Source organism: Scomber japonicus, chromosome 17 (assembly GCF_027409825.1).
Source record: "Scomber japonicus isolate fScoJap1 chromosome 17, fScoJap1.pri, whole genome shotgun sequence".
Lineage (NCBI taxonomy): Eukaryota > Metazoa > Chordata > Actinopteri > Scombriformes > Scombridae > Scomber > Scomber japonicus.
The window spans coordinates 11,470,146-11,495,951 of record NC_070594.1 but is presented as its reverse complement, the minus strand read 5'-3'; the positions used below and the strand labels follow the sequence as shown (position 1 = coordinate 11,495,951).

Sequence of the window (25,806 nt, the reverse complement as noted above, 5' to 3'; positions counted from 1 at the left end):
ACACAAATTAGTAAAATACTACGAATATACTAACTAAATTAGAAGTAAAAGCATGTCTCAAATATAAGCTTCCTCCAAATAATGGCCTTGTTCTCTGGCCTTGTTGTGGATATATATATATATGATTTTACAGAATGTATGCGTGTCCATGCTGCTGTAAATACTCAAACCACAAGATAACAATAAAATATGATTTATTTAGGCCACCTTTTGAGATTGCATTATATCTGTGTATCTATCTAGCTTCCTATAGCTGTCTTCTACATTACTACCTAGATGTCCAGCTATCTCTATCTACCTGGTTAGCTAGCAAGTGATAATACTGTGCTTCTGTAATTGAAGGGGAGAGGGAACAATGTTTATTCCATGTGCTTTTTCCTCACTGAACTAACTTACATGAAAATAACCTGGCCTTAGAATAGGAAGTATATAGGACAGATTACATCTTTCAATGCAGCAGGGAGCAATGGGCTTATCCTGATACAGTTTCACTCTCTTAGATCCATAAGCATGAGCATGTGGCCACGTGCCGCCTGAATAGAATTTAACACTGATGCCCACGCATGATTTGTCACCAACGTTAATTCCACAAACCAACATCCAAAGCCATTCATCTTCATAAATAGCCCCTGTTCAATTTTTATCTCCATCCCTTGTCTATCCATCGTGTTGTTTTTCCTTCTTTATCTCTTGTCTAATTCTCGTTTTATCTCTGCTTGTCTCTCTATCCAGCCCTCCGTCCAAGCTCTCTCTCTCTCTCTCTCTCTCTCTCTCTCTCTCTCTCTCTCTCTCTCTCTCTCTCTCTCCCTCTCTCTCTCTCTCCGTCTCTCTCTCGGGCCACATTGAGCCGCATTCGTGACAGCGTCTGAGCGAATTAACGCAGTGCTGCCACTGTGTGCAGACATCTAGGACACACAGCAGAGAAAAAAAAAAAAAAAAAAGAAAAAAAAACTCAGCCCCCGTTCTTTCTATCTGGCCAAGCCGGAGCAGAGCTTATCAGGCTCTAGTAGAGGAGAGGAAAGAGAAGCGGATATTCACCCCCACTGCAATGCCATAGTGTACATATCAGTGCTAGTCCAGGCAACATAGTCGCAGTTTTCAAATGTCAAATACTTATATATGTGTGTGTGTGTGTCTGTCTGTGTGTGTTTGTATGAGTTTAAAGCTTGAATTACTTCTACTGTAGAGTCAATTAATGTTTCAGCTGACCTTAATGTTCTCAGTACAGACGGCTGTTCTGCTTTACTAACTTACAGTCCTTACAGAAAGCAAAATATGTCTTCTTTACTGCCAGAACAAACTATGGCAACTTTTTTTTTGCCTCCAGCACAATTACTGATTATGATATACGAGTCAATACGACATAGCTACAAAACAAGTTATTCTCTCTGACAGAATATTTCCTCCTTTTCCATCATCACCAGTCAGAATTTGTTAGAAAACTGCAACCCTACAGATGCAGACATTATTGAATACCACCTGGTCAAACTCACCTAACTTCATTATCTTTCACTTCAAGATCCATTTAGTTATTCTTACTGGGTAGTGATTTTTAGTGAAAAAAACAACATCTTATCTAACTTTTAGCAGTGGAACAGGGGTAATTGATGAGTGAACAGAGGTGATTATTGGAGTTGGCATTGACCACAGAATGCAGAATCAATACTGAAGTGCTGTATTGATCCTTATGGCAGCTGCTGATGAAGTGAAGAGGCTCATTGTGCCAGTCAGGAGATGAGAGTAGGGCGGTGATTTAGTGAGCGGAAGAGTTAAGACTGTTGTCCAGCAAGCTTTGTTCATTTAAACCCCTGGTGTTAATTTGGCTTACCATTAGGGCTTAATGTGGTATGGCCCTTGTTCTTTTCACACCTGTCTTTGTTTGTGTTGCAGATGTGACTTATAAATTAGAAACACTTGATTTGCTATTATAATACAAAATTTTAAAGAATGGCAAACCGGAGAGATGAGCGCATCCATGCTGAATTTAAAATCCCATGCTTTTCAACAGACTAAACTTGGCAAGTCTGGTTAGGTCTGGTTTACAGAAGGCTGCCGAGAAGATAGGAGCTGGCAGGTATGGCGCTTTGCAGCCCACTCTCCTGTCTCATGGAATACTGTTGCTTCTCTGTCTCAGACTGCCTCCAACTGTGTGTGTCCACGTGTATACTTTATGTGTCCGTTTGTGTGTATTTGTGTGTGTATGTCCTCACTATGCTGTGTAGCTGTGGTATCGCCAGGAGCAATCCTCCTGCCATGCGGAATGCGTCGCAGCATGGATCCACTTCAAAGCCTCTCCACGTACACATCCACCTAGACACACACAGACTCAGGCAGTATGGGTGTATCCATAAAAATAAAATCTTTTAACCTACCCTCCCCTACGATACAGAAATTGTTCAACACATGCATCAGGAGGGAGAGAGAGGGACCTCCGTGCATTCAGTCATATTTAGAGAACACACTCAGGTCACATAAACCTCAGTGGCGAAGCAAGGTAGAGGTCTTAACCTGCATCTCTGTGGTGACATTGATTTGGGAAATGAGTGTGACCAGTCATGAGGTCTATAATGGAGTGAGTATTTTCCAGCAGAACAAGTCCGTATACTGACAGCCAGGACATGAGGGTGTGTATTTATTTTTGAAACATGGAGGATTCATCAGAAAACCATAACTTCACAGTGGAATAAAAATAGAATCAAAGATAAGAGATAGGAGCTGTCTTAAAAAATATATGTGTATAAAATGTACATGAAAATATATATATATATATATATATATATATATGTATATATATATATTTACATTTTATACACTGGACACTTCCCACACTAATGGAAGCAAGCTTTACTAATCAGCTATGAGGCGTTGTTGCATAGCAGCCTGCTGCTTTGATGCTACACACTGCTGAAGAGCGTGGATGAATAAATTGACGAGTACGTATGTGTCTGTGTTTCCACCTCAAGCTGAAGGATACATCAAAGCCACATGCTTTGCAACAGTCGAGCCCCTTTGGTCTCCAATTGTGGCACAGAATAAACCTTTCAGAGGTTTGCAAATATAACGGTAGCTTATGTACAGAATGCGAAGGAAAGATAGCTGCACATCATTTTCATCTAAGATTTATACCCAGCTCCTAATGAGAAGTGAGCATATAGTAGACAGCCAAAAAGCCTCTGATATTTTGCTGCTTTAACCTTCCTCTGCTTTTGATAACAGTGAAGGGAAACGGCAAAATAGGAAGTAACAAAAACACACACCAAAATAACATTGAGCTTTAATTACACTGCAACACTCACAACATGCAATGCTTTTTGAGACACCAGGACATCCTAACTTCCCTGTTGTTTGGTCTTTAGTTGGCAACTTGGCATCTTGCATGTTGGAAAATGTTTGGGTGAGATATGAGCAGGTGAAAAGAGAGACAAGAAGAACGGACAGAACCATTAGATTCAAATCTTAAAGTAGCCATTTCACTCACTTTCTGTACTTTTACATATGCAAGCACACACACACATCAATATGCACTCATGTAGCCACACGCCAGACGATCGCCCTTTTTATTGGCACTCACATTCAGCAAGTATTCATTTGCCATGAATATGATGCAGAGCAGTGACCATTAAAGTGTCTCCAGTTATCTAGTTGGAGCTCTATGAACGGGAAGCAAAGAGCCTATCACTTTGTCCTTTTATCTTCTTACAGCTCTCAAATGGAGTGGAGACATTCAATTTAAAGTGTAAGGTCTGGTAGAAGCCACTGACTTCCATTAACTCTATCCCTGTGAAGTAGTTGGAGAGGTAGAGCATCAAAGAAGTTTAATTATACTGCCCTGCAACTTGAGCAACAGAGTGATAGAATGAGGAAAGAAATAAAGATATACCGCAAGAGAGAAGGTGAAAGAAAGACATGGAAAGAGAAGAGAAGAAAGAAGTGTGCAGTGTATGGATTAACTGCCATAATGTTAGCCGATCTTCTTGATATGCTGCCTTTTTGCTTTTGAAGGACCCTCAAGGTCCTAAATTGCTTCCTCGTTTTCATTATCAGCCATTTGATTGGATTGTGGAGCCCTGCTGAGGTATGCCATCAGGAAGTAATGGGCAGACATTGTTGCATTATTATTTTATTTAGATTTGGTCCTCACCCTAGATAGAAATTTGCCTACAAAACAGGATTCAGAGCTATTAATAGTTTTGATCACAGCGACAAGAGGGTAGACTACATTGCAGATAAAGCACATATGAACAAGTGAATGTAGACATAACAAATAATTCTTAACCTTGGCAAGTGCAGGCACTTTGTAAAGAAAGAGGGAGAAAAGGAAAATAATTTTAAGAGGATGGATTGTACGCTTTCCTTGGAAATGAAGAAAAAAGAAAGCACATTTCTCTTCTTTTTAGTGGGCCAAGCGAAGAGTGATAGTGGGACAGACATTCAGACAAAGTGGTGGAGTGGAGTGGAGGGCAGTCTGTTGGGAGCTGGGCGGTAAAGGTCAGGGACGGGGAGATGGCTCTAGCACAAGGACATAATTGGCTAGGCAGAGAGCCAGTCCAACACACACACACACACACACACACACACACACACACACACACACACATGTATCTCCTACAAAAGTAGGAGATAGTGGCTTGTTGTAGCTGGAGGGGGAATTGGAGCCTACTATGGGAATTGGAGCCACTGGAGAGAAATGTGTAAAAGTCTTGACAAAGATTGTTTGGTGTTTTATCCGTCACCCTTGTTTTCTTCTATTCTAACTCCTTTGCAACTCCTGGAGATCCCCACCCAGCCTTTTGTTATTACTCTTTATCTCTCCTTTTGCCCCATCTCGCTCCTCACCTCCTTTTCTCCCTCCCTCTCTCCCTACCCACACCCTCCATTTCTTTTCATATCCAAATCAATTTTTGAGGTCCCTCTCTCAGCAATATTTCACCGTCGTCATCGAAACTTTAATGCAGTTGACTCTCTTCTGCCTTTCTCTTTCTCTCTTTGCACCTCCTCTTTCCTGGAATGGCTGCAGACATCTCCAAAGCCAATTCCAACAGAATACCAATGTTATCAAATGTTGCAAGAGCAGCCAGAAAAACCCTAATCTGCAGTATGTGTGTGCTTTTCGATAGAATCACAAAGTGCTCCAAAAATGGAGCAATTCATCATTTACTGAGTTATTCTTTTTCATTCATCACACAATTGTTTTATCAAGGACTTGCAGGAAGGTGTGCCTGCTGTCCCTTCTGGTGCTGCTCAGGTGGCATTGATAGCTTTAGCTGTGCTCATTTGCATTGACAATGAGCGGTAATAAAAGCTGGATGGATGGGGAGTTATACGACTAAAACCATGAGGGCCACTACTGCCAGCACATTGCTGTCTCAGGTGTGTTACCAAATAATGAGTTTTGTAGCTTCAGGCACATGGGGGTACATCTCTCTGATACATATACGCAAGTGCATACATAAAAGCACTGACATAGGAAGACACCCACTCAACTACAGCCCCCACCCCGTGATTATGACATGCATAATAATGATCGCCTCATTGCCACAGCAAAGAGAAAAGGAGGAGGCACAGAGAGAGATAGATTAGGGTTAAGGGCATGGTGTTAGATGCCTATCATCAAAGAGAATTAAAATCCTGTAATAGAAGTAAAAAGCACCCTTGGGCAGTAAAGAGTGGAAGCGTTTGGGTCGAAGGCAACGCAAGTGTGCTCAGGATATATGCTGGGAGACAGGCTTTGCTTTGGGGAGGAGGGGAGGCTGGCCCAATCAAACTATCTACAGGCATTGATTCAATGTGACTGCAGTAAGTGGTTGTAAGTGAGGAAATAGTCAAACTCTCATTGGCCAGGACTTGGAGATAGCTCTCTTACGCTTGTACAAGTTGATACTTTAGCCCCGAGAAAAGGTTCATTTCTGCACCCAGGGGTGCATTAGTTGGTTCCTTCTTTTCTCTAGGTCCAGTGTAGTCTTGATAAGGGTGAAAGCAGGGTATATTGTATCTTTTTCCTCCTTTTTTTTAGGAAAGCTTCATTCATTGTGCAGTATTCGATGGACCGCTAAGAGAGCTAATTAATTCATTATGTAGTTGAGATGAAAGCTTCCATCATATAGGCAGAACAAAGATGTGGTATTGGGGCCTTCTCTCCTCCTTTCATGTCTTTATTCTGTCACGTCCTCTGTCAAATGCCTGTGAAAGTGAGAAAGATGAAAATGACAAATGGGCAAAGCAAGACAGCAGTGTTGGTAAGGCCCTCCCTGCCTGTCACCTTTCTCATGGGAACTCTTTTTGCATCAGCGTAATGTTTTATTGATTTATCGGCAGCGTGAGAATGATCCATTTATCCTCGTCTCAGAGAGAAATATGAGTGCTGTTGACGCATTCCGACTGAATAATCCTGGTATTAATCGAAGCCAAGGAGTGTCAAGATGAGGCGATTGGGCTGTTTGAGGTCTGTCGTGGAAGCCGCGTCTGTCGTTGCACGGACAGAGACATGGGCTTAGCACCAAATCCACAATTCATCTCACTGGCGTAGCCCTAGCACCGAGTGAAAACACCAGTTTATAACCTCCAAACACAAATGGATTGCAATACTGTACAGGATTTGTTTATGTTGTAAACACTGAGCAATCAAAAAAGATTTTTGGGGGTGGAGGTTGGCATGTCCTCCCTGTGGCGCTATGGTTGAGGATGAGTTAAATGTGGCATTTCAAGGAGCCCTAAGTGAAATCTAATATGGCGTTTGTTTAATTAAAACCCAGGCAGTGTTTTGGGGGCAGCAGATTAGTGCTAAAAGATCCAATTAAAGTGTTTGGTGAGAGAGGAGCTCGGGAGTGTGTTAGCTTTTCCCTGTGATAAGTGAAATACCTTGCAGCCAAACCTGATAGCACTGATAGCATATAATGAGAAAAGACCCTTAGTGCAACAAAGGGCTACAGCCAGCCACTAAATATGGCTCCTGCTGGTGAAGCTGCCTGACTCCCCTGCCCTCCTTGCACCCTCGAAAACCAGACATGCGTACTTGTTGTGCCATCTGATTGTACAATCAGCATGTCTGTGGGAGAGAAAGAGAAATATTTAGAGGCACTGTAGCGTCCCTCATTTTCAATGAAGCCTGATTATCATCACATTCTTTGCAAAGATGCTGCAAAACAAACTGAGATAAAGGGAGAGAAGAGTTTTCTTTGGAGTTTGTTTGTTAGTCTAATCTCTCCCGCTTGGGTTTGCAAGCTCAGATAACTGTCTAAATCTTTTATTAGATTCTGAGGAGGTTGGAACAACTGCAATCATGAATGGAAAAAATGGGGATATTTAGTATTCAACTAATGGTATTTTGTACCAATAATGCCGAGGCAAATTACTCCCCATGAGTAATAATGCTTTTTCACCCATTTTTACATACACACGCAGCTGGCCGGAATGAGCAGGACATTTCGTCATGGGAGGTCTTTGTGGAGAACATTTGTGTGAGAATATTGCGATGGGTAATGGGATGTGAAGCTTAATATATATTCCCATTTCGCTATGTTTTTTTTGTTTGTTTGTTTGTCTGTTTATTTGTTTTTTTGTTTTTTTGCCAGGCGGGTACATTAACAGTTTATCTCCAAACACAACCACTTTCACTACTGCCACCCTTAGTTACTGTTACTATTGAAACATGTATCTCAACCTCACCGGCCCCTTCATGTTGTCACAGTAGAGCACTCTGCAGCGGCCTTTAGTGAGTCAATCAGCATACTGTAATCTAAATATTTGCTGGAGGCTATTTTATAAGGGCCCACAGCCAACTGAATAAGTATGAGAGTCTTGGATCATATTTATTCTTGCAGCCTGCATATGTACCTACACACATGCACACAAATGCACCAATATGCAGGTACAGTACATGTGTTCAGTCACTGGAAGACACCTATTCAACTATTTTCTTTCTCTATCTCAACAACAGTTCCCCTTTTTTTGTAACAGTGAAATCTTCTGTGCCTGGATAGAAATGCCATCAGTCTGAAGAACTTCTATTGTACTCACTGGCAGGGTGCTTGTGGTGCACTTGATGGAACAAAATAAAAGTTTAAATTGATCAAGGTAATGTGAAATTTGACACAGCAAAACGTTCTCCCCGAGACAGCTTTGATGTTTTCACTTTGTTTCAATGTTTGATGTCAGGGTTGCTCGTATGAGTAGATGTATACATGCTCTGTTATGGCAGAAAGATGCCTCCCAGTTCTATCTTTCATCCTTGCTCTTCCTTGACATCTCTTTCATTTAAAATTCCATTATTGTCACATCCTTGTTTTTTCCGAAAAGAACCTGTAATCCATGTGTGTTTTGCTTTGCAGCTGTTCTACAGTAACGGTCAATGCCACACCCTTACTATTCATAAATGAGCTCAGGGCCTACTTCTACCCCATCATCCAGTTACTACTATCTATTTTATGAGTAAACTGACCAAGAAAAAGAAGCTTAAAATAAAATAAATGATGAACTGTGAACATTACAAACTAGCCCGACTTCCACGGCCAAATCTAACGCCTGCTATTGGGACCTCCCTGTTTGTCGTATCCATTCGTGGCTTGACCTCAGTCCATCACCTGAATCTACCTATGTCAATCTGACAATCTCCCACCGGCTGCTACTCTGCCATTCAGCTCATGATACACTCAGACATCCCACTGAGGATGTACAGCCTCCTTGAACGAAGCTCGGGGTCAAGTGCGGCAGAGCAACTGGGGGTAGACAGGTTGTGCACAAGATAAGGCGTGCTTTGATAAGAGGTGATTTTGAAATGTCAACAAGACTGCAGACGGTATAGCTGTGTAGTGTGATATTTTGAAGAAGAGTAGATTTGTGTTTCATGTCGTATTGTGTCGGTACACGACGTTTCTGCATTCCAGTGGGGACAGGATATGAACTTAAAAAGACTGCAGTTTAGCTTTCTTACGTTCTTTTCATATTTTCCTAGAGCAAATGGTTTGGTTGCAGATCACATCCAGTGTATTAATATTCTATCCTCGCAGCCCCGCTGTGTTACTTCAAGGTGAATAGCCTACCACTATACGTAATAAGGAACATATGCTTTTAGTCCATGATACCAAATAGGAGACTGTTATTCTATCATTGAAACCTTCTATTTAAGAGGCCCTGTCACCTACTGTACATACAAAGCAATACTGTATGTATAAAATACATACTGTATATAAAGCTACAGCATAAAAGTTCAAAGATATTTATAGGTCTTCTTGCGTAGTCTGTGCTGCTATTTATGCCTCCCTCGGCACAGTCAAACACATCCCTATCAGTATTCATATCCAACACCGCTGTAAAATGAAGTCAGATCCTGATAGGCTCTGTGTGACTGTGGCACCTGTTGCCCTATTGGCTCAGCCCGTGGATTGATGTCTTCCCTTTGATGAAACAAGAGCTCATGTCTAGACTATGCAATGGGCCCTGTCACCTTGCCTTTCTACTGCTACATATTTAAAGTGTGTAGGTCACTGAGCATCTACACCTTTTTTTTTGTCTCCTTCCTTAACAGAAATTGATTGAGTGCCTATAGGTAGGTCTCCATGTGACAAGAGCAGTAATATGTTTTAATGAGCTTGACACCTCAGGGGAGTGGAATACATTTCTCAATTTGGCGTCGAACCAAGAAAAAAGTTTCAAGAACCCACGATTTGCACCACTTTGTTTTCCTAGGGCAAGGTGAAAAAAAACAAAAAAAACAGTTGAATGAAGACATGCCAAAATATATTTGAATGATACACTTTTGGTTCCAGTTTGTCAAAGGTAGCTCAGGGGTTCGGTTTTCTTTGTCTTTCCTGTGCATTTGCTCATTTTCATGCTCACCATATGAGCCAAGACGCGTGCGAGCCTAGGCTGAGGGATTGAAGTAAGCTTTTTCTTATAGTCCCTGTGCCCGCTACCCATGCCACTGCAACAATTCCCCCATCCATTTGACTCACACACAGTGGCAGATTTCTTTTGGCTTTCATGAGCTGCTGTCGCTTGCTTTAAGTTTCTCGTTAGTTCAGCTAAGTACATCTTCAAAGGCAGAAACTGGGGCCGGCTGGTATGGGTGGGGTTGAGGTATATGAATGAAAGACTGAGCAAAGAAGAAAAGAGAAAGAAAGAGACGGTAGGAGAATCGAAAGAAAGAAAGGATTGAGACAATAGAGGTAGCTTAGCTTCTAGGTATACAGCTCCTAATTTACAATGACATCTACACAGCAAAAAGGCAGGCACACACTTATCCTCACATATTTATAGAGCAAAGTTTCTCAACCTTGAGTTGAACACTTGAACTCATGTCACTTGATATCTGTACATGATCATCAGTGAATTCTACATTATATTGTTTGGTTAAATGTTTAATAAAAGAAATACATTTGCAAAAATAAAATAAAATCATCACACAGGACTTTCTTCATCAGACTAGTAAAGAAGAAGTCAGTCCTTGGAGATATATCTCATTGAAATACAGGAAGGGAGCTTAATTCCCTTTTAACTACTATTTTACCAACACATTTTGGAGAACCTTCCTCGTGGCTTAATATTTATTTAATGGATTTTTTAAGCAGTTCTTGAAAACAGAATATCTAAGAATTCATATGACAACTTTACAACTTTTCTTTTATCTGACATCATGTGAGTTATGAGACCTAAAATTGGGGTCACAGGCCAGAAAAGATTGAGAAAACTCGACACTGTAGGTTTTCAAATCCTTGATATTGCCAGCACATCCACATGCTCTCACACACAGAACTGCAGCAACAACAAAATGAAGAGGTTTTTGGCTTAGCCTTTAATTAGGCCGACACTAAGACACACTGAGAGGCCAGCATGTTCCATCCCGCTGCCCTCCAAACTCCCCCGGGCCCTCTCAACCTCACCCCAAGCAAATTCAGCTAAGCCTTGGCTGCTGATCAGCATACACATCCACATGCACTTCCACACAAGCTCACTCATACTCTCAGGCTGCACATGCACATGTAGATGAGCGCAGCCCTCTGAAACATGTGCGTGCTTTGTGTCTTCGTCTTGTCCTCAGTGACACTGGCACACGCCCTCCTCTCTATCGCCAATCCATACTTCTAGCTTAAGGATTCTGTTAATTACAGCTTTCAAGAAGAAACCTTTACTTCATGTCTGTCCCTTCCCCCTACCCCCCCTTTATCGATTGCAACACCTCTTGTTTATTTGTAGATAGGGTGCGTTGCAGTGGCCTTTTAAGCATCTTTCTCCGTTGCACCCTCCCTTCCCCTCCTCCTAAACCCATTCTCCCCCTTTTGATAAAGGATTGGAAACAGATAACAGAGGAGGTGGTGCAGGACCGACCTCTCCACGGCTTTGTGGCTAAATCACTGAAAGGTGATGGATTGTGCCTCGGCCGCCAAATTTTCCTCCCATGGCTTGAGTCACCGCTGTGTTTTTCTCAGGCTTAATGTCCTTGAAGCAGGGGTTAGAACTATTGGAGAGACTTGGTCAAGGTAGCTGGTCAATGGAGGAGGAAAAGGACTCTGTAAGAGAAGAATGGAGAGGAGAGCGTGGAGGTGAATTGAAGAGAGGGAGGGCATTAATTATAAGGATGACACATTCAATAGAGGGCTGAAGTCAACCCACCTGCCAGAGGGAATTGGAAAACAGCAACTACAGAGTACCATTCCAATATTGGAACCAGTTGCAGTGATAAAGACTGTCTGAGTCAGAAAGTGTGCTATCTATCTCACAGTGTCTCTTTGTATCTGTGTGTGTTTGACTCCAAGAGATAGAGTAAAACAAAGATTATTGCGCATGTGTGCTTAAACAGCTTTGATGTATTCTATGAATATACACACAGGTGACAGATTGAAGGAAACACTAAAATAATGTGCTTTCCTGCTTTGACATTTTTTTGTTGGCTCAGTCCCATCCCTGTATCAAGGCAGCAGAAATCTTGTTTGACGTAATTGGATGGTGCCACCAAAACAATTTCTTTGTGACCAAAATGTGAAACTTTGTCATGATTCACACTGGTGCATGTCAAGTACTTATTGAAGATGAGCAGAAAAGTTTATTTGTGTCATGATTAGTTGGCCAGCGGCTCTAGCAGCCACAACTAGGAACTGTTATCATCCTCAATTGGTAGGTATTGCTTCAGTGAATCTCTTCATGTGTGTTACTAAGGTGTTTGGTCACCACAAGACATCAGAAAGGCTTTGTCTGGAGCTCTATTAGATAGATAAACACCATTATTTCAAAAGATACTCCCTCATTAATGTTTTAATGATGGTAATTGCACAGCTTGGTCGAAAATCTCCCATTGGTGTTCAATTGGGTTGAGATCTGGAAACTGAAATGGCCAGAAGGGTATCATTTACATAGTTAACATCTCCATCAAATCATTCAGTGATGCCTCTTACCCCATATGGAAACATCTGCATTCATTATGTGTCTCCAATCCACTCCACTCAGTTTTCTCATATAATCAGTCACCAATCTGTCTGACCTGTATGTATGTTCAAGTGATTTCCCTGACTTGCACAAACATTAACTTTCGTGAGTTTTCAATGATTGCCACCTAAAGTTTCGCTTATTGTTTCTCACATCAACCCCAGCTCTAAGTGTCACTCAGAGTCAACTTATCAAAGAACCTTCGCATGAAAATTCTCACCTCCCCTTTGTGAGAAATAATACTGGAGGACCACCAGTGAGGTTGGAAAGGCACTCAGCAGTGCACACAGGTGAAGCCCCACAGAGAGATGACCATTACCATGTACTGATTGCTTCCATATAAAAAGGCAGATTGATGTACTTAACTGTGGACTTATACGTTGAAAACACATGCCATACTGAAGTAAGAGCTATGTGTCAAAACCATCCACTTCATTGATTGTAGGTCTGAGCTTGAATTGGAGTTGTTTAGTGAGAAAAGCCAGGCCAAAGTGAGCATTGCCCTAAATGTTTCTGTGGAATTGAAGTCCTTGGCTCAGAGGGAGGTAGCTGAGTAAACTTCTGAAAAGTACAAATTTGATAGAAATTGTTTTCTGTCTCTCACTGCAGCCAGCATTTTCTACGTGTGTGTTTTTTTCTGTGTGTGTGTGTGTGTGTGTGTGATGGAGAGAGTACAGGAGGTGTGGGAGGTGCATTGCAGTGCACATTTAAGTATTTCTGCTCATCATTAGTGAGGAGGAACTGCTTGCGAGTTACTTAATGAGATGTAAAGGTGTTTGATGTAGGTAGGGTTTGAGACGATATCAGGTTTGTCACAGACATCGGTGGCTGGGATGTGGGGTTGCTATGCCAACCGCAGACACAGCTGGTCTAGTGATGTTGAAGACAATGATGCTGTGTTTCAGTGGGCAGTCATCAAATTCAGACAAAGGGAACACACTGAGCAAACAAAAGAGGTCATCAGGCATGTTTATGCACAGTTTGATTTTGATCTGAAAAACAGAGATCTATATTGTCAGCCTGATTGCATTGTTTGTTTTTCCCTGCGAGGAAGAGCCATCACTGTGTATAGCATTTTGGGTTCAAGTACTTTTCTATTTGATGTTGTTGATATCAAAGGGAAGATTAGCCCTGCCTCATACAAGCCGCTGATTCCTTTTAGTATCCGTCCATCCAGCTCTCTAATCCTTATTCTTCAAAGGCAGGTGGGCATCTGAAACAGACATTCTCAAGTTGTTTTATAAAAAAGGATCTACTTGTAATTGAAATACATGGCCAGCATGACAAAGGGATGGATGATTTGATAGGGCTGATAAGGTTGTCTCTCTGCTTTCGGCTTGCAACATTATGTTTGTCAGTTTCCATTTAAAACTGCAGTTAGTGCATGTGAAGTAAGACTATTTGCAGAGGTGCTGCCTTAATTATCGCTTTCCACATTCTCAGGCTTTCTGTTGAAGTCAGCTGAGGAAGAGAGAGGTGACAAAGTTACGTTGCTTTCTTTATCATCAGGGTTTGAAATGAATACCAGCTACCTATCATTCAGGCAAAATGCTGTAGCCGCTTGTTTGGTGTGGCAAATGTGGCAGCTGGTTTGCCAGAGACTCAATCCATCCTGACTCATTACATTCAGTACACAACCAACATGAGGCAAACAAACCGAACTGGCAAAATCCATTTGCCACTGTGGATTGTTGACACCATGTGAAAAATAACTCTGCAACACTATCTGTCTCACTGGGAAAGTCTGCTCTTTATTCAGTCAACACGTTTCGACACAGGGACTTCATCATCCTATAGAACGGGAAAATGAAAGCTTGTACAAGGTATACAACAAGATGGCGGCATTTTTTATCATCTGATGTACACAAGACAGACAAATGGTCAAAAGCCTGTATTTAATGTTTCATCCTAAACAAAGAAAATCCACACATCACAGTAAAAAGCTGCATGAAGAGTAAAAATTACCACAGTAAAAATGCCTGAAAAAAACAGCGTATTATTCAAGAAAATATTTTCAAAGCAAATTAAGTGCAATTATTACAAAACTCAAATAATAAGTTAGAATAAATAAAACTTTCTAGTGCTATAACCCCTTGTTATTCTTTCCCTCAGACAGTGGTTACATGGGGCCCTCAAGAAGTCACATGATAAATATGAAGGGTTGCTTAATCATTAACAAAATAAGACAAAATTCTTATTATGTTTGCTTTTTGCGTTTCTTTTTCTTTGCTATTTCTCTTCAAGACTAAAACTATTAACGAAAACAGGGAGTTGCTCATAGCTCATTGACCAGCCTGTAAGAAGTTGCTTTCAATGCTCCCAAAATAAAAAGGCAGGCAACCACAAATGTCTGAAAGCCACTTTATGTTTCATGAGGAAGTTCATTTCACCCACTGTGTCTCTAATTGACCTTATCAGTACCAATAAAAGAAAAGATCTTCTTGGTATGTTTGGTACACTGGGTGTTTAGTATCTCTCCTTTTAATGGAACTGGTGTTTTTTTTTTTTAATTCTGACTTCAGTGAATGATCTCATTCATGAAATTGTATTCTTTTTGCATGAATAGCTCAACACAATGTTTTGTTTTTCAGATGATTAAATAATTCATACTTAAAATTTCAACTTTGATTGGTTGATTAAAGCTTTAAATGTTCCTTGTGAATTTGCAGTTGACACTAATTCTACATTTGTTGACATCACGCCCGGTCCTAATTATCGTTATAATCAGGTGCTGCAAACACACCGCAAGTTTTAAAATGCAGCGTTTGTAAAAAAAATTGTAACTTTTCCCTCTCCTTGAACCAAAAAAAAAGACAAGTTTGTAAAAGTTCAGAATGAGTAAATGTGTCCAACTGGGATTTGAGTCATAAAGCCTTGGGATAAGATCAGTGGCTGAGGTTGCTCTGTTGTATTTGTGTATGAGGGCCTTTCAGTTATTGCAGAAAGAAGGAGGAGAGACAGAGACAGAAACAGACCGGGAGAAAGAGAGTGAGTGAAAGAGAGAGAGAGGAGTTCTGGGCTCTCCATGAAGCCTTGGCAAAGGCAGACAGGCTGCTCTATCCTCTAGGGAAGATTCAATTATAAATGATGCTTCCACTCGGAGCCATCTTGGAATCCCTATTTCTTTAGGAGATCTTCTTCACCTAATCCTCAACAGGGTTGGTGTGGCCTGCCTCTGAAGTGATATGCCTCACACACATTGTGTGTCATGCATTATGAATGATGGGAAGGAGACATTCATGTCCTTATTTCGCTGAGAGCAGTGTGAACATCAACACTGGAGCTGACAGAATGCTAATTTTCACCATAGAAAGGAGTCCAATAGAGTCAGGTTTTCACAGCTTTGATGTGAAAGTGTGCCAGCTGTTTATTTTCAATCTTTGTGTGTTTACGCAACCTCGAGATGACTTTGCTCCACCTTTGCTGCCCATCTTTGCCTATCTGCCTCTTCTTTTACCGAGCATCGTTCTCTCCTACCTAGTAACTTATTTCCTTTCATCTCTGCAATGTCTCTCTCCTCTTTCTGAAATTTCTACTGGTGGCAGCATGCAACATTAAAGCCAGCAGACAGGTCTTCTTTGTAGCCTAGAGTGCTGCATGGATCTCAGCTGCATCCCTTTCCCCCCTTTCTCCTGCCCCCCCCCCACCACCCACCCCCAGTCTCTAAAATCCTCTTCAGACCCCCTTCCCTCTTCCTCATCCTCTTCCTTTTCCAACCAGAGAGAATAGGAACTGACATCTCCAGAGAACCGAGAAAAAAATCATTTAAAGCCCTTCCTCTCTGTCCGCTTGCCGCTACAACAAAGAGGAGTGTCAGTAATGCAGCAGGAGGGGAGACAGAGAGAGGGGGAGAGAGGAGAGGAGAAGAGGAGGAGAGAAGAGGGCGGGAGGCTGAGACCGTCTATCCAAGTATCGCAGTAATGAGGGGGGAGTTGTTATGGCTCACCTTCTGCTGTTCAAGTCTGTGTGTGTGTGATGGGGGGGGGGGTTGGATTTGTGGGGAGTGGGATTTTCACTTCTGTGCGTACTCACATTTGCGCCTCTGCAGTGTTACATGAAGCTGAAGTGAGGATACATGACTGCTTCATTAATGGGTGTCTGTGAGTTGATGTTCCTGTTCTTCTGTAGCGATCTGGGAGGATGATTTGACATGCCTGTCTGTAAGAAAGCAATGTTACAAAGCCTCTTCCTGTTGCCTTGGGGAAGGGGAGGGGGGGTGTGGGGGGCAACTCGGACCATTTCAGGCTCACATCTCAACCCAGTTTCACATCAAAATGTGTAATAGCTATGTTGGTCCGCAGCACACGCAGTATTACACATTTTGATGCGAGACTTGCTTGCACATCCACGCCACTTGACTCTCTATCTGTGTTTCTCTGTTCTTCTTCATGTCTTTCCTCTCTCCTCCTGCAAAAGAAACCCAACGAAAAACACAAGGAGACTCTTTCTCCACTCTTCCCTCCTCTCCCTCTCCACGTCTACCCACGTTTTCCTCAGCAACGTGATACAGATGGCAAATCAAGCTGTTCATCATGGAAATATGTCGAGTATGTCCCCCGTCAATGAAGGGTGACGAAAAAGATGAGAACTTTTTGATTGAGCCATCTCACTGCATGTTGTGTTGTTGGAAGTAATTGCACCTCAAGTGTTTTTGAGCACGATCCATTTGAATAATAAAATAATAAAAATTGTCATTCCAAGCGACTGGAAAGAATTAACTGTTGTGTAAGAAGTACAATGATAATTCACAAGTTGGCGAGGTCATTATGTTAGTAACTAGGATTGGCCCCAGAAAGAGATGCAACAGAGCTAGTGAGGTAAAAAAAAATAGCAGCCTGAAGATGAAAAATGACTCTAAATGACATTTGACAAGAATTAAAACTTTCAGGAATGTGTCAGAAGTAGCAATATACAGTGGCAATCTACAATCCACATGATGCTGACATCTTATAATCAATACCACCATGTGTAGACCAATACTGTGGTCCATTCTGCACCATGTTTGAGACTATTTGTTTCAGTTTAGATACAATGAAGTACTACTGAATGTACAGCTTGTCATGCTCAAATGAAGTATCTCTGACAAATATGTCTCATCACATACCACTCTTACTAGAATTTGTAGATTTCAACTGCATATTTTGGCCATCATCAATTGGAGGAATTTTCTACGTTGTGATGATTAGATGGTTTAGTTGTTATTATGTGGCAAAACCATTAAGTCAGCCATCTTCATGACAACTGAGCAAACTTCAACCGATAAATGCCACTGAATATCTCAGAAAAAAGAGCTAAATATACAAGGTCAATAATGACTGTTCAAGCCCTAAACAGTGTCTGTTGAATTTAATTTAACTTAAAATTAAAAAAAACATTTAATCTTTTATAAATTAACCGAATAAGATTTATGTTCCACAGAGATGAAGTCAAAATCTTCAAAAAAAAAACTTTGTTGTAAAGTAGACATAATGGCATAACATTAGAAAATAAGTAATTTAAGATTACTCTTATTTTTCTATTTGTTCTTGTTTCAAAGTCTCAATGTTTTCTTGTATAGCTCAAGATTGATTTTAAGTTATTAAGTGGGATTAAAGATGTTAGCTTTGATTTCAGCCTAGTTTAGCTGCAATGCTGAGTGTATTTAAACACCACATTACTCAACATACAGTAGGTTACACTACTACAACATGCCCCCTTGTTACTCTTGACATCAATTGTGTCCTGTCACACACCTACACTCCCTGTACACTGGCACCAACAGCCAACTCCAGCATCATTGTCAACACTAAATCTCACTGCAGCAGAGAGGCTTGGCTTCTCTTGGCATTGGCGAGCAACTGTAGCACAAATACTACCACTGTAGTATTTGACTGCTCAATCCTAGCGAGTGGTGCTGCTGCCCAGAGGCTCAGACTTCATCATCCTGGCTACTGGAGCTGCTTTGCAGCCCAAGAAGCAGCAGAGGAAGCTGCCTGAGCCTGTGCCTTGCTTTGTTGCATTTGCTAGTGAGCTCTGGCTCATAAAGTTAGAATATGACTCTGACAAAATGTTATACAATGCAGAGTAATCCATACAATCCTCTGTACGCACTGTTTAGACTGGGAAATAACTTTCTAAGCCATAATCGCAGACTGTGGTGTTTTTATCTTAGTGCTGTTTTTCTATAGTCTTTTCATATCTCTTTACATTTCCTTTGCATTAACACACAAAAGTTCCCTTCAATACCCAACAGAAAATAATTGAATACTTACAAAGTTTAATTAGGCTAAAAATATGTTTAAATGCAGTCTTGCCAGGGAATATCTTGGTAAGCATGAAAAAAAATCCAACCTTAATCCAATTCTCTATGTATTTTCGAGTGTGTTGTCTGCACATAAATCATATTGCGGCTTTGGCTTGCTGCAGAAAACTTTCACTTTTCACTCGGATCATTCTGTCTGGTGTCTCCCTCCTTTCCATTTTTCATCCACTTCTATTACCCCTGTTTTTTGGTGCGTAAATCCATATAGTTTGGTAATGCTACAGCTTATTATAACAGGGAAACAGACAGAGTAAATCATTCAAGGCCGGCTGTTTTCTTTACATTGCCACTCTTTACGACACACTGCCCTTCATCAATCATATTCTGTATTTTGTTCAGTTTCGGTGACGAGAGAAGGGACACGTGGACACAGTGTGTGATGAAACGTATACACGCACACACACATACACTGTACGTTTTGTGTGACTATGCCATAAAAATGCATGAATAGTCCAACAGCACACATGCACATAATCTTGCCTCTGGCACCTGATTGAGGATAGAGAGAGAATGAGGAAGATGGAGAGAGAGAGAGAGAGAGAGAGAGAGAGAGAGAGAGAGAGAGAGAGAGAGCATTCAATCATCAGAGTCGTCCCTCACTCTATCCCAGAGGGGAGAGGCAACAGTTGGAAACATGAATTATGAAATGATAAGAGGTTGTAAAATGGAGATAAATCCCGGTGATTACACAGCTCAGTATCTCACAATTCGATTCCTCTGTCAATGATTCTTTATTGTAGTTGTGTGAAGGACAGCAAGCCTAATAATTCCCCATGTATGAAGCACGACAGGGAAAAGCATTGTGATGATAGAGTTCTTTTGAACTTGATTGAGGACGCAATTACATTTTGCATCTCACTTTCAGGATTTTTTTTAAGGCTCCTTTTTCTTTTTCTCATTCTCCGATGGCAAAAAAATTCGACCACATCAAACCATGTTTGTCTTCTTTTTCCATCCCCTAGGGTGCCAGCGCTGCAGAAAGCCCAAGAGATAACAAGGGGAAAGACATAAAAGCACATAAACAACACACACACACACCACGGAGAAAGGAGGGGAAATGTGTGTGCGCTTGTGTATGGGGGTGTGTGTCTAAGTTCAGACTCATGTCTATGCAGATGACTGTGTATGTATGTGTATGTACAGTACATTCATACATATACAGACAGTTAGAGTTTAGAGCATTTACCTACTGCAGCTGTGTGCCTTGTGGTAAAGAATGCCACCTTTTCCTTTTCCACCTGTCCATACACGAATCAGCTATTCCTGCTGGTCGAGTGGATTGAAACTGGTGTCCTTCCATCATTTCTGTCTCTGTGTGAAAACACTGTGTCCTCCTATTTTTATTTTTTTTTTGTCTTTTCTCTAGTTGGGTATTGTCACGTGGGGGCCTGAAGGACAGGACATGGTTCTGTTCTGCAGACAGGTGTCCTGACCTTCTGTCTGCTCTACCACGCCTCAGGGGACCTCTTCGAAATAGAGGCCAAGGCTTTGACCGAGTCTCTCATCTACAGCTTGTCTCTAAACGGAGGCACAGTGCAGATGCAATGAATCACAATGCTGGAGAGAAATGCATTTGTCCAAAGGCAATTATTTCAAATCAAAAACCTCACCATAGATATGCAATGTAAGGCTCATTTGAGATAATATTACCGTAGTTTACCATCAGAGAATACGCATGCAAGCTAACACAGATTAGATAGATTCATGTTAGTCATAATTTTTTCCAGAGTGGTTCTTATCTCCCATCCCTTCACTTTCAAATCAATGGTGCACCCCTATGCTACAATTAGATTTCAAATGGCCTCTCTCCAATACCCACTGGCCATGGCAAGATTTCATTATTCAAAGATGGAGATGAAAGTCCCCTCTGATCCACCAAAATAACATCTTGTGCAGTAATCTGTTTGTAGATTTGATTCCTTTGATGATATTTTCCCTGCAGTTGGCTTTTCACCAGGGCTTCACAGCTGTGAGATGGTGGCATGTATGTTGAACGCACCATTTCTGCAGTTTAGCGGGCTAATGTTTCAACCTCGTAAGTACATTTTGACAATTAGATGTCAGCGTTCAACTATTAACATTAACGAATGCTAACAATAACACCACAAGCAGGTAAAAAAAGTGTGCACTAATTACAAGAGAGCAGAGAAGGGAACCAACAAGTGGTTACAAAACAGCAAATTATTAAGAGTGTGTTATATCAAAGTCACTGTTACACTCTTACCAAGCAAATCAAATCAAGAAAGGTGTACAACCACATCACTTTGGCATGCCCAGCTACATAGACCACTTTTCTTTAAGGGTTCTCTCATTAATGAAGCAACAACTTTTCCAGACAATTTATGTTCTTTGTTGTTACACTTGTGCAATTTTAATGAGATACTAATATGAGATCTTTGTGCTAATGTAGAGTACACACTGCAATACGTGTAGGTACATGTAGATTTTTCCATTTTTATTTTTTGCATTTTGCTTTCAGTGTACATATAGGTATTAATACTGGGTAAAAAAAAAAAAAAAAAAAAAACCTTGAAGACTATTGTTAATAATTTTGGGGCCAGGTTAATGCCTGAGGAGGTGTTAGTTAAAGTAACTTGTGCAAAAATATGCAGGAAATGCTAAAATATGCCATTGCTTACCCTGACTTCCATCTAATTAGTCTCCTCACAAAATCATTGCAATTCAATTATACTAGTACTCCTCACATCCACACTTGAATGGAAAAGCCCTGTCACCTGGAAAATCCCTTTTGCTCTGTGGAGAAATTATTCAAATGACACTCTTGACCTTGAGAGTTTAGCCTAGCTGCTACAATTCTGTTGGCATGTTTCGGACAAGTATGAGATATGAAGCCCCTCTTGGTAGTTTTGCATACGATGAATGCATAAATTGATTTACAGTGGACTTCCTCTCTGTGTGGAAATACAGCCGGAGCAGTCTGGGCCCAGCAGGTGTTGAGGGAAATGTGCTACATGTCAGCGATCTTCGGTTTGCTCACTGTACTTGTGCAGATAATCACCCACTTGTGTGATTGAATGTGAGAAGGCATCATGTTTGTGTTCATACACACATGTTTGCACATTTTCATACTTGAGCATCACAATGTGCATTTGTGCCTCCATCAGCCCGCCTATGCATGGGTGTGTGTGTGTGTTTGTGCGTCAGTCTGTGTGGCTGGCTGTGTGTGTGTTTCATGCCGAACATTGTCTTCTTGAAACACTAAGCAAATCTCCTCAATGTGATAATTGGCTCCCCGGGGTGCTTGTATCTTTGCTGCTCATCATCGTCATCCCCTCCAGAAAAAAAGAGTGTGTGTTAGATGAGATAGGCGAAGTTTGCTCGTTTGCCGGGGAAACTAATCCTAAGTCTGCCTGAACTCTTTTGGCAAGAAGAAACTTTGAGGCAATGAGACAGTAGGGCCAGATCCGGTGCAACCTGGCTCCAGGCTGCTATTTGCTGTCTTCATGGAATCAGGGCCTTGTTTTCAGCCAGACGTTGTGCCAATAGAGGAAATGTGCTATTTGAGGCAGGTGATACATGATGCAAACATCAGCATCAATTGTTGCAATGTCATCGAGAGCATGAAAGACTTTATTGTTTCTCTTTAGGGAAAAAAACAAAACCTCTAAGGGGGGCATCTGTGTTAAACCAGCCATGTATGGTTATTAGTTACAAGCACTGAAAAAATTGTTTGGGGCTCGTGATGCTTCACTTGTTAAGACATTTTTCATGTCGCATAGACAACCTTAGTTGGTGGTTTGCATTGCTGACACCTGAGGTGTGTAAAATGCAGACCTGTTTGTGTGCCTGGAGGCAAATAGAGACACTCATCTGGTCGATGGAGTCTCTCCCCCTCTCTTACTCTCTCTCATCCATATGTTCATGCAGTCCCCCGGGTATTATGGACCACATAGCAGATTGTTGGCCGCTTCATAGGGGAAACAGTGAGACAGCTGGGCACCCATCACAAGGCCAAACAGATGTTCAGGTGACTTGGAGAGGAAGTGAATGGAAAAGAGTGAAACGACGGAGGGGGGGACAGAAGGGGAGAGGTGATGTGGAAGAAAGAGATCCAGGGTGATGATGGAAGCCAAAAAAATGAATTGATACATTGAGGCAAGAACTCAGAGACTTCATTAGCAATCCTCTGTCAGCCTGTGAGGTGGGCCAATGCTTTCTGTTATCCCTAGGCCACAGGAGTCTGTTTCGTCTCCCATATTGATTCATCCACGAGTCTATGTGCTGTAGGTCTAATGCCTTTGATCTCTTGATTATCTTTGCCTAAATGTGGACGAGATGGCTAAGCGGCTCAAGGATTCAGTGCTTTAATTCTGATGTACCTTAGGGAACATTCAGAAGTTGGAATTGAATCCGACCCTCAAACCAAATAATGAAACTATTCTTTTTTTTTCTGTTCCATGTGATGATAAAAAAAAGGAAATCCACAAACAACCTCCACAGAAGCTGTGGCTCACAGCCAATCTTGAACCAATCAGAGGCTCTAATCTGACAGAAATCTGCATAGTGGCTGATGTAATAAGAGAAATTTTCATTCTAGATGAGCTTCTATACCCCCACTGGTATTGAGACCCTTTTTTCTACACTGCATTTGTCAAATTAAACCCGACGAAGGTTCTTCGATTTTTCTTTTCCCCCTTCTCTCCTTTCTTGTGCCAGCCTTTGTTCTTTGGTTGCAGGTCTCATATATAATACATGAGGATTGGGAGACTTATCCGGTTCTGGCCATACTGGCTATTATTCCCTAGGAAGGGGCTATATTTAAGAGCTGGATAGGTCATAGATGGCGCCAGGGGAGCTGCTGACTTCTACCCAAAAGGTGGTGGTGGCTGAATACCATTATAAACCTAAAATAGAACATGACACAATTACATTGTAGCGGCGGCAGGGTAGCTGAAAAAGAATTACAGCAGAGTTAGAGCGTAATGGAAGTAGTTTGGATTGGTTTTTGTCAGAATGTGTCTTGTTGCTGACGACACCGTGCTCCCCAGTGTCTAGTTAGAGTATGTTTTGTAAACCACAGAATTGAATTTGACCCCATCTCTGCTTGTTCTCTATTTATCTGCCTCCATTTTTTCCCACAACAAATCTAATTCCTTCCCTTTTTCCTTTTTCTTTGTGTTTCCTCAGCCGGGACCACCTACATCTTCGGTAAAGGGGGGGGTCTGATCACATATACATGGCCCAATAATGAGAGGCCGAGCACACGGACGGACCGGCTGGCAGTGGGCTTTAGCACTACCATCAAGGACGGCATCCTGGTCCGCATCGACAGCGCCCCTCGTCTGGGTGACTACATCATGCTCCACATCGTAAGTACTAATGTTGTCATTCAGAATTCAGTGACATTGAACTGCATAACATTACATTCACTCTACTAAAGTCACGCATCTAATTAGTTTGAGGGTAAGCATCTGGATCAAACTCATAATGAACAGTCTGTTAGCCTGTTTAGCTTGTTCTTTGCTGTTTCTAAATTAACATCCACAAGCAAAGTTGACCAAGACAATGACCACAAACAAACCTCTTAATCTTTCCTCAAGGTTTACTCATTGTAATCGTCATGCAAAATTCAGCTCATCATGCCAAAACTGAATTATACAAACAGTGCAGATCCATAAAAGAAAAAAAAAGAAAAAAGTACTTAACTCACTCCCCGACTCTGAGTCTCTGCTCACCATCCTCTTCGAGAACAACCCTACTTCTCCACCACATTCAAACTGACTCCCAGCATGAATAATAAATGTGTCTCTCCATACATATGCAGTGTTTTCCCACATGTTGGAGAAACATGATAAAATCGGGAGGCTGTGAGTTGGAATTCTTGGCCAGTCCACCCTGCGTCCATGCAGCATCTTAATAATCTTGCTTTTGCGACCTTGTGTTTGACTTGTTTACATAAGCATTAAGTATTAACATAATCATCAACACCGGCTAGATAGATGCAGAGCGTCAAATCACTTCAGTGGAGGTATGTGGTAAGAGGTGTTGCAGGTGGCGGTGGTTAAGGATGGGTGTGGGAGAGTTGCTGCTGACGCCATGCGAAAAAAGATGTGATGATGATGAGGAGGAGCTACAGTTGCTTAAGCAGATTGAAAGTCTTTTTCTTCTTAAAGAGCTCCCCTCATCTCCTGAGTGCTGGCCATGTGGTGCCGAAAAGCTGCCATCTGCTCCGCAAAGATGAGGGCCAACAACAAGCAGTTCTTATCTGCCTCCACAGTATAGAGAGATGAAGTGTATGTCAGCATGTGTGTTTGCGTGTTTCGTATAAGTAAGAGAGGAAGTGGTGACATGGGTAGGGAGAAAATAAGAAAGATGTGCAGCAACTATATTGAGGATGTGGGGAGTGCCACCCTCTGTGCTTCTAACCGACAGAGTAATTGCAAGAACCTCTAAAGGAAGAAAAAGGAATGCATTTTTAATTCTGCTCTTTAGATATCACAGCATAGCTAGCCAAGCAGGGTATCTCTCATAATTTGGCTGCGAGTCATTGGGCGGCGAATATCTTCATTTCTCCAGTCTCGAGTCTCATGCCGCTAATGAATTATTTTTTTTATTTTTTTTTTTAAACCACAGGAGATTTTGCCAGTTCACTGATAGAAGCAGCATGTTCAGAACATAGTGTAGGAATTTTATTTTATTAATTAATTAATTGATTCATTCATTGCGTGGCTACATTGCACTGCTAATATTTCAAATGATCTATTGACAGCTAAGGGTGTACAAAGGAAGTGGGTTTTGTTTTTAATATTAACAGTGATTATAGCCTTCAATAGGACCAGTGTGTAACATTTAGTGGCTTCTAGCAGTGAGGTTGCAGATTCCAACCAACTAAATACCCCCAAGCATATAGCAGAATCTATGGTGAGAGGTCCTCTCTAGAGCCAGTGTTTGGTTTGCCTGTTCTGGGCTCCTGTACAAACATGGAGGGCTCCGTGCAATTGTACCTGCTCCTTGTGTAGATCTAAGGCAACAAAATCACAACACTTGAAATTATACTCTAATGAAAACGCTTATGATATCCCATTTCTCTCAAGTCCATTCTGCTAGACGCCACTAAATTCTACATA

The 25,806-nt window shown here is 41.5% G+C and overlaps 1 protein-coding gene across 1 annotated transcript in view; it reads left to right on the top strand.

Moving 5' to 3' along the window:
* The window catches only part of LOC128377575 (neurexin-3b), a 216,389-nt gene that overhangs the window by 122,447 nt on the left and 68,136 nt on the right, over window positions 1-25,806 (top strand). The window contains exon 12 of the mRNA XM_053337537.1: window positions 23,867-24,048. Coding sequence (XP_053193512.1) covers window positions 23,867-24,048 — 182 coding nt within the window. The remainder of the gene's footprint in view (window positions 1-23,866; window positions 24,049-25,806) is intronic.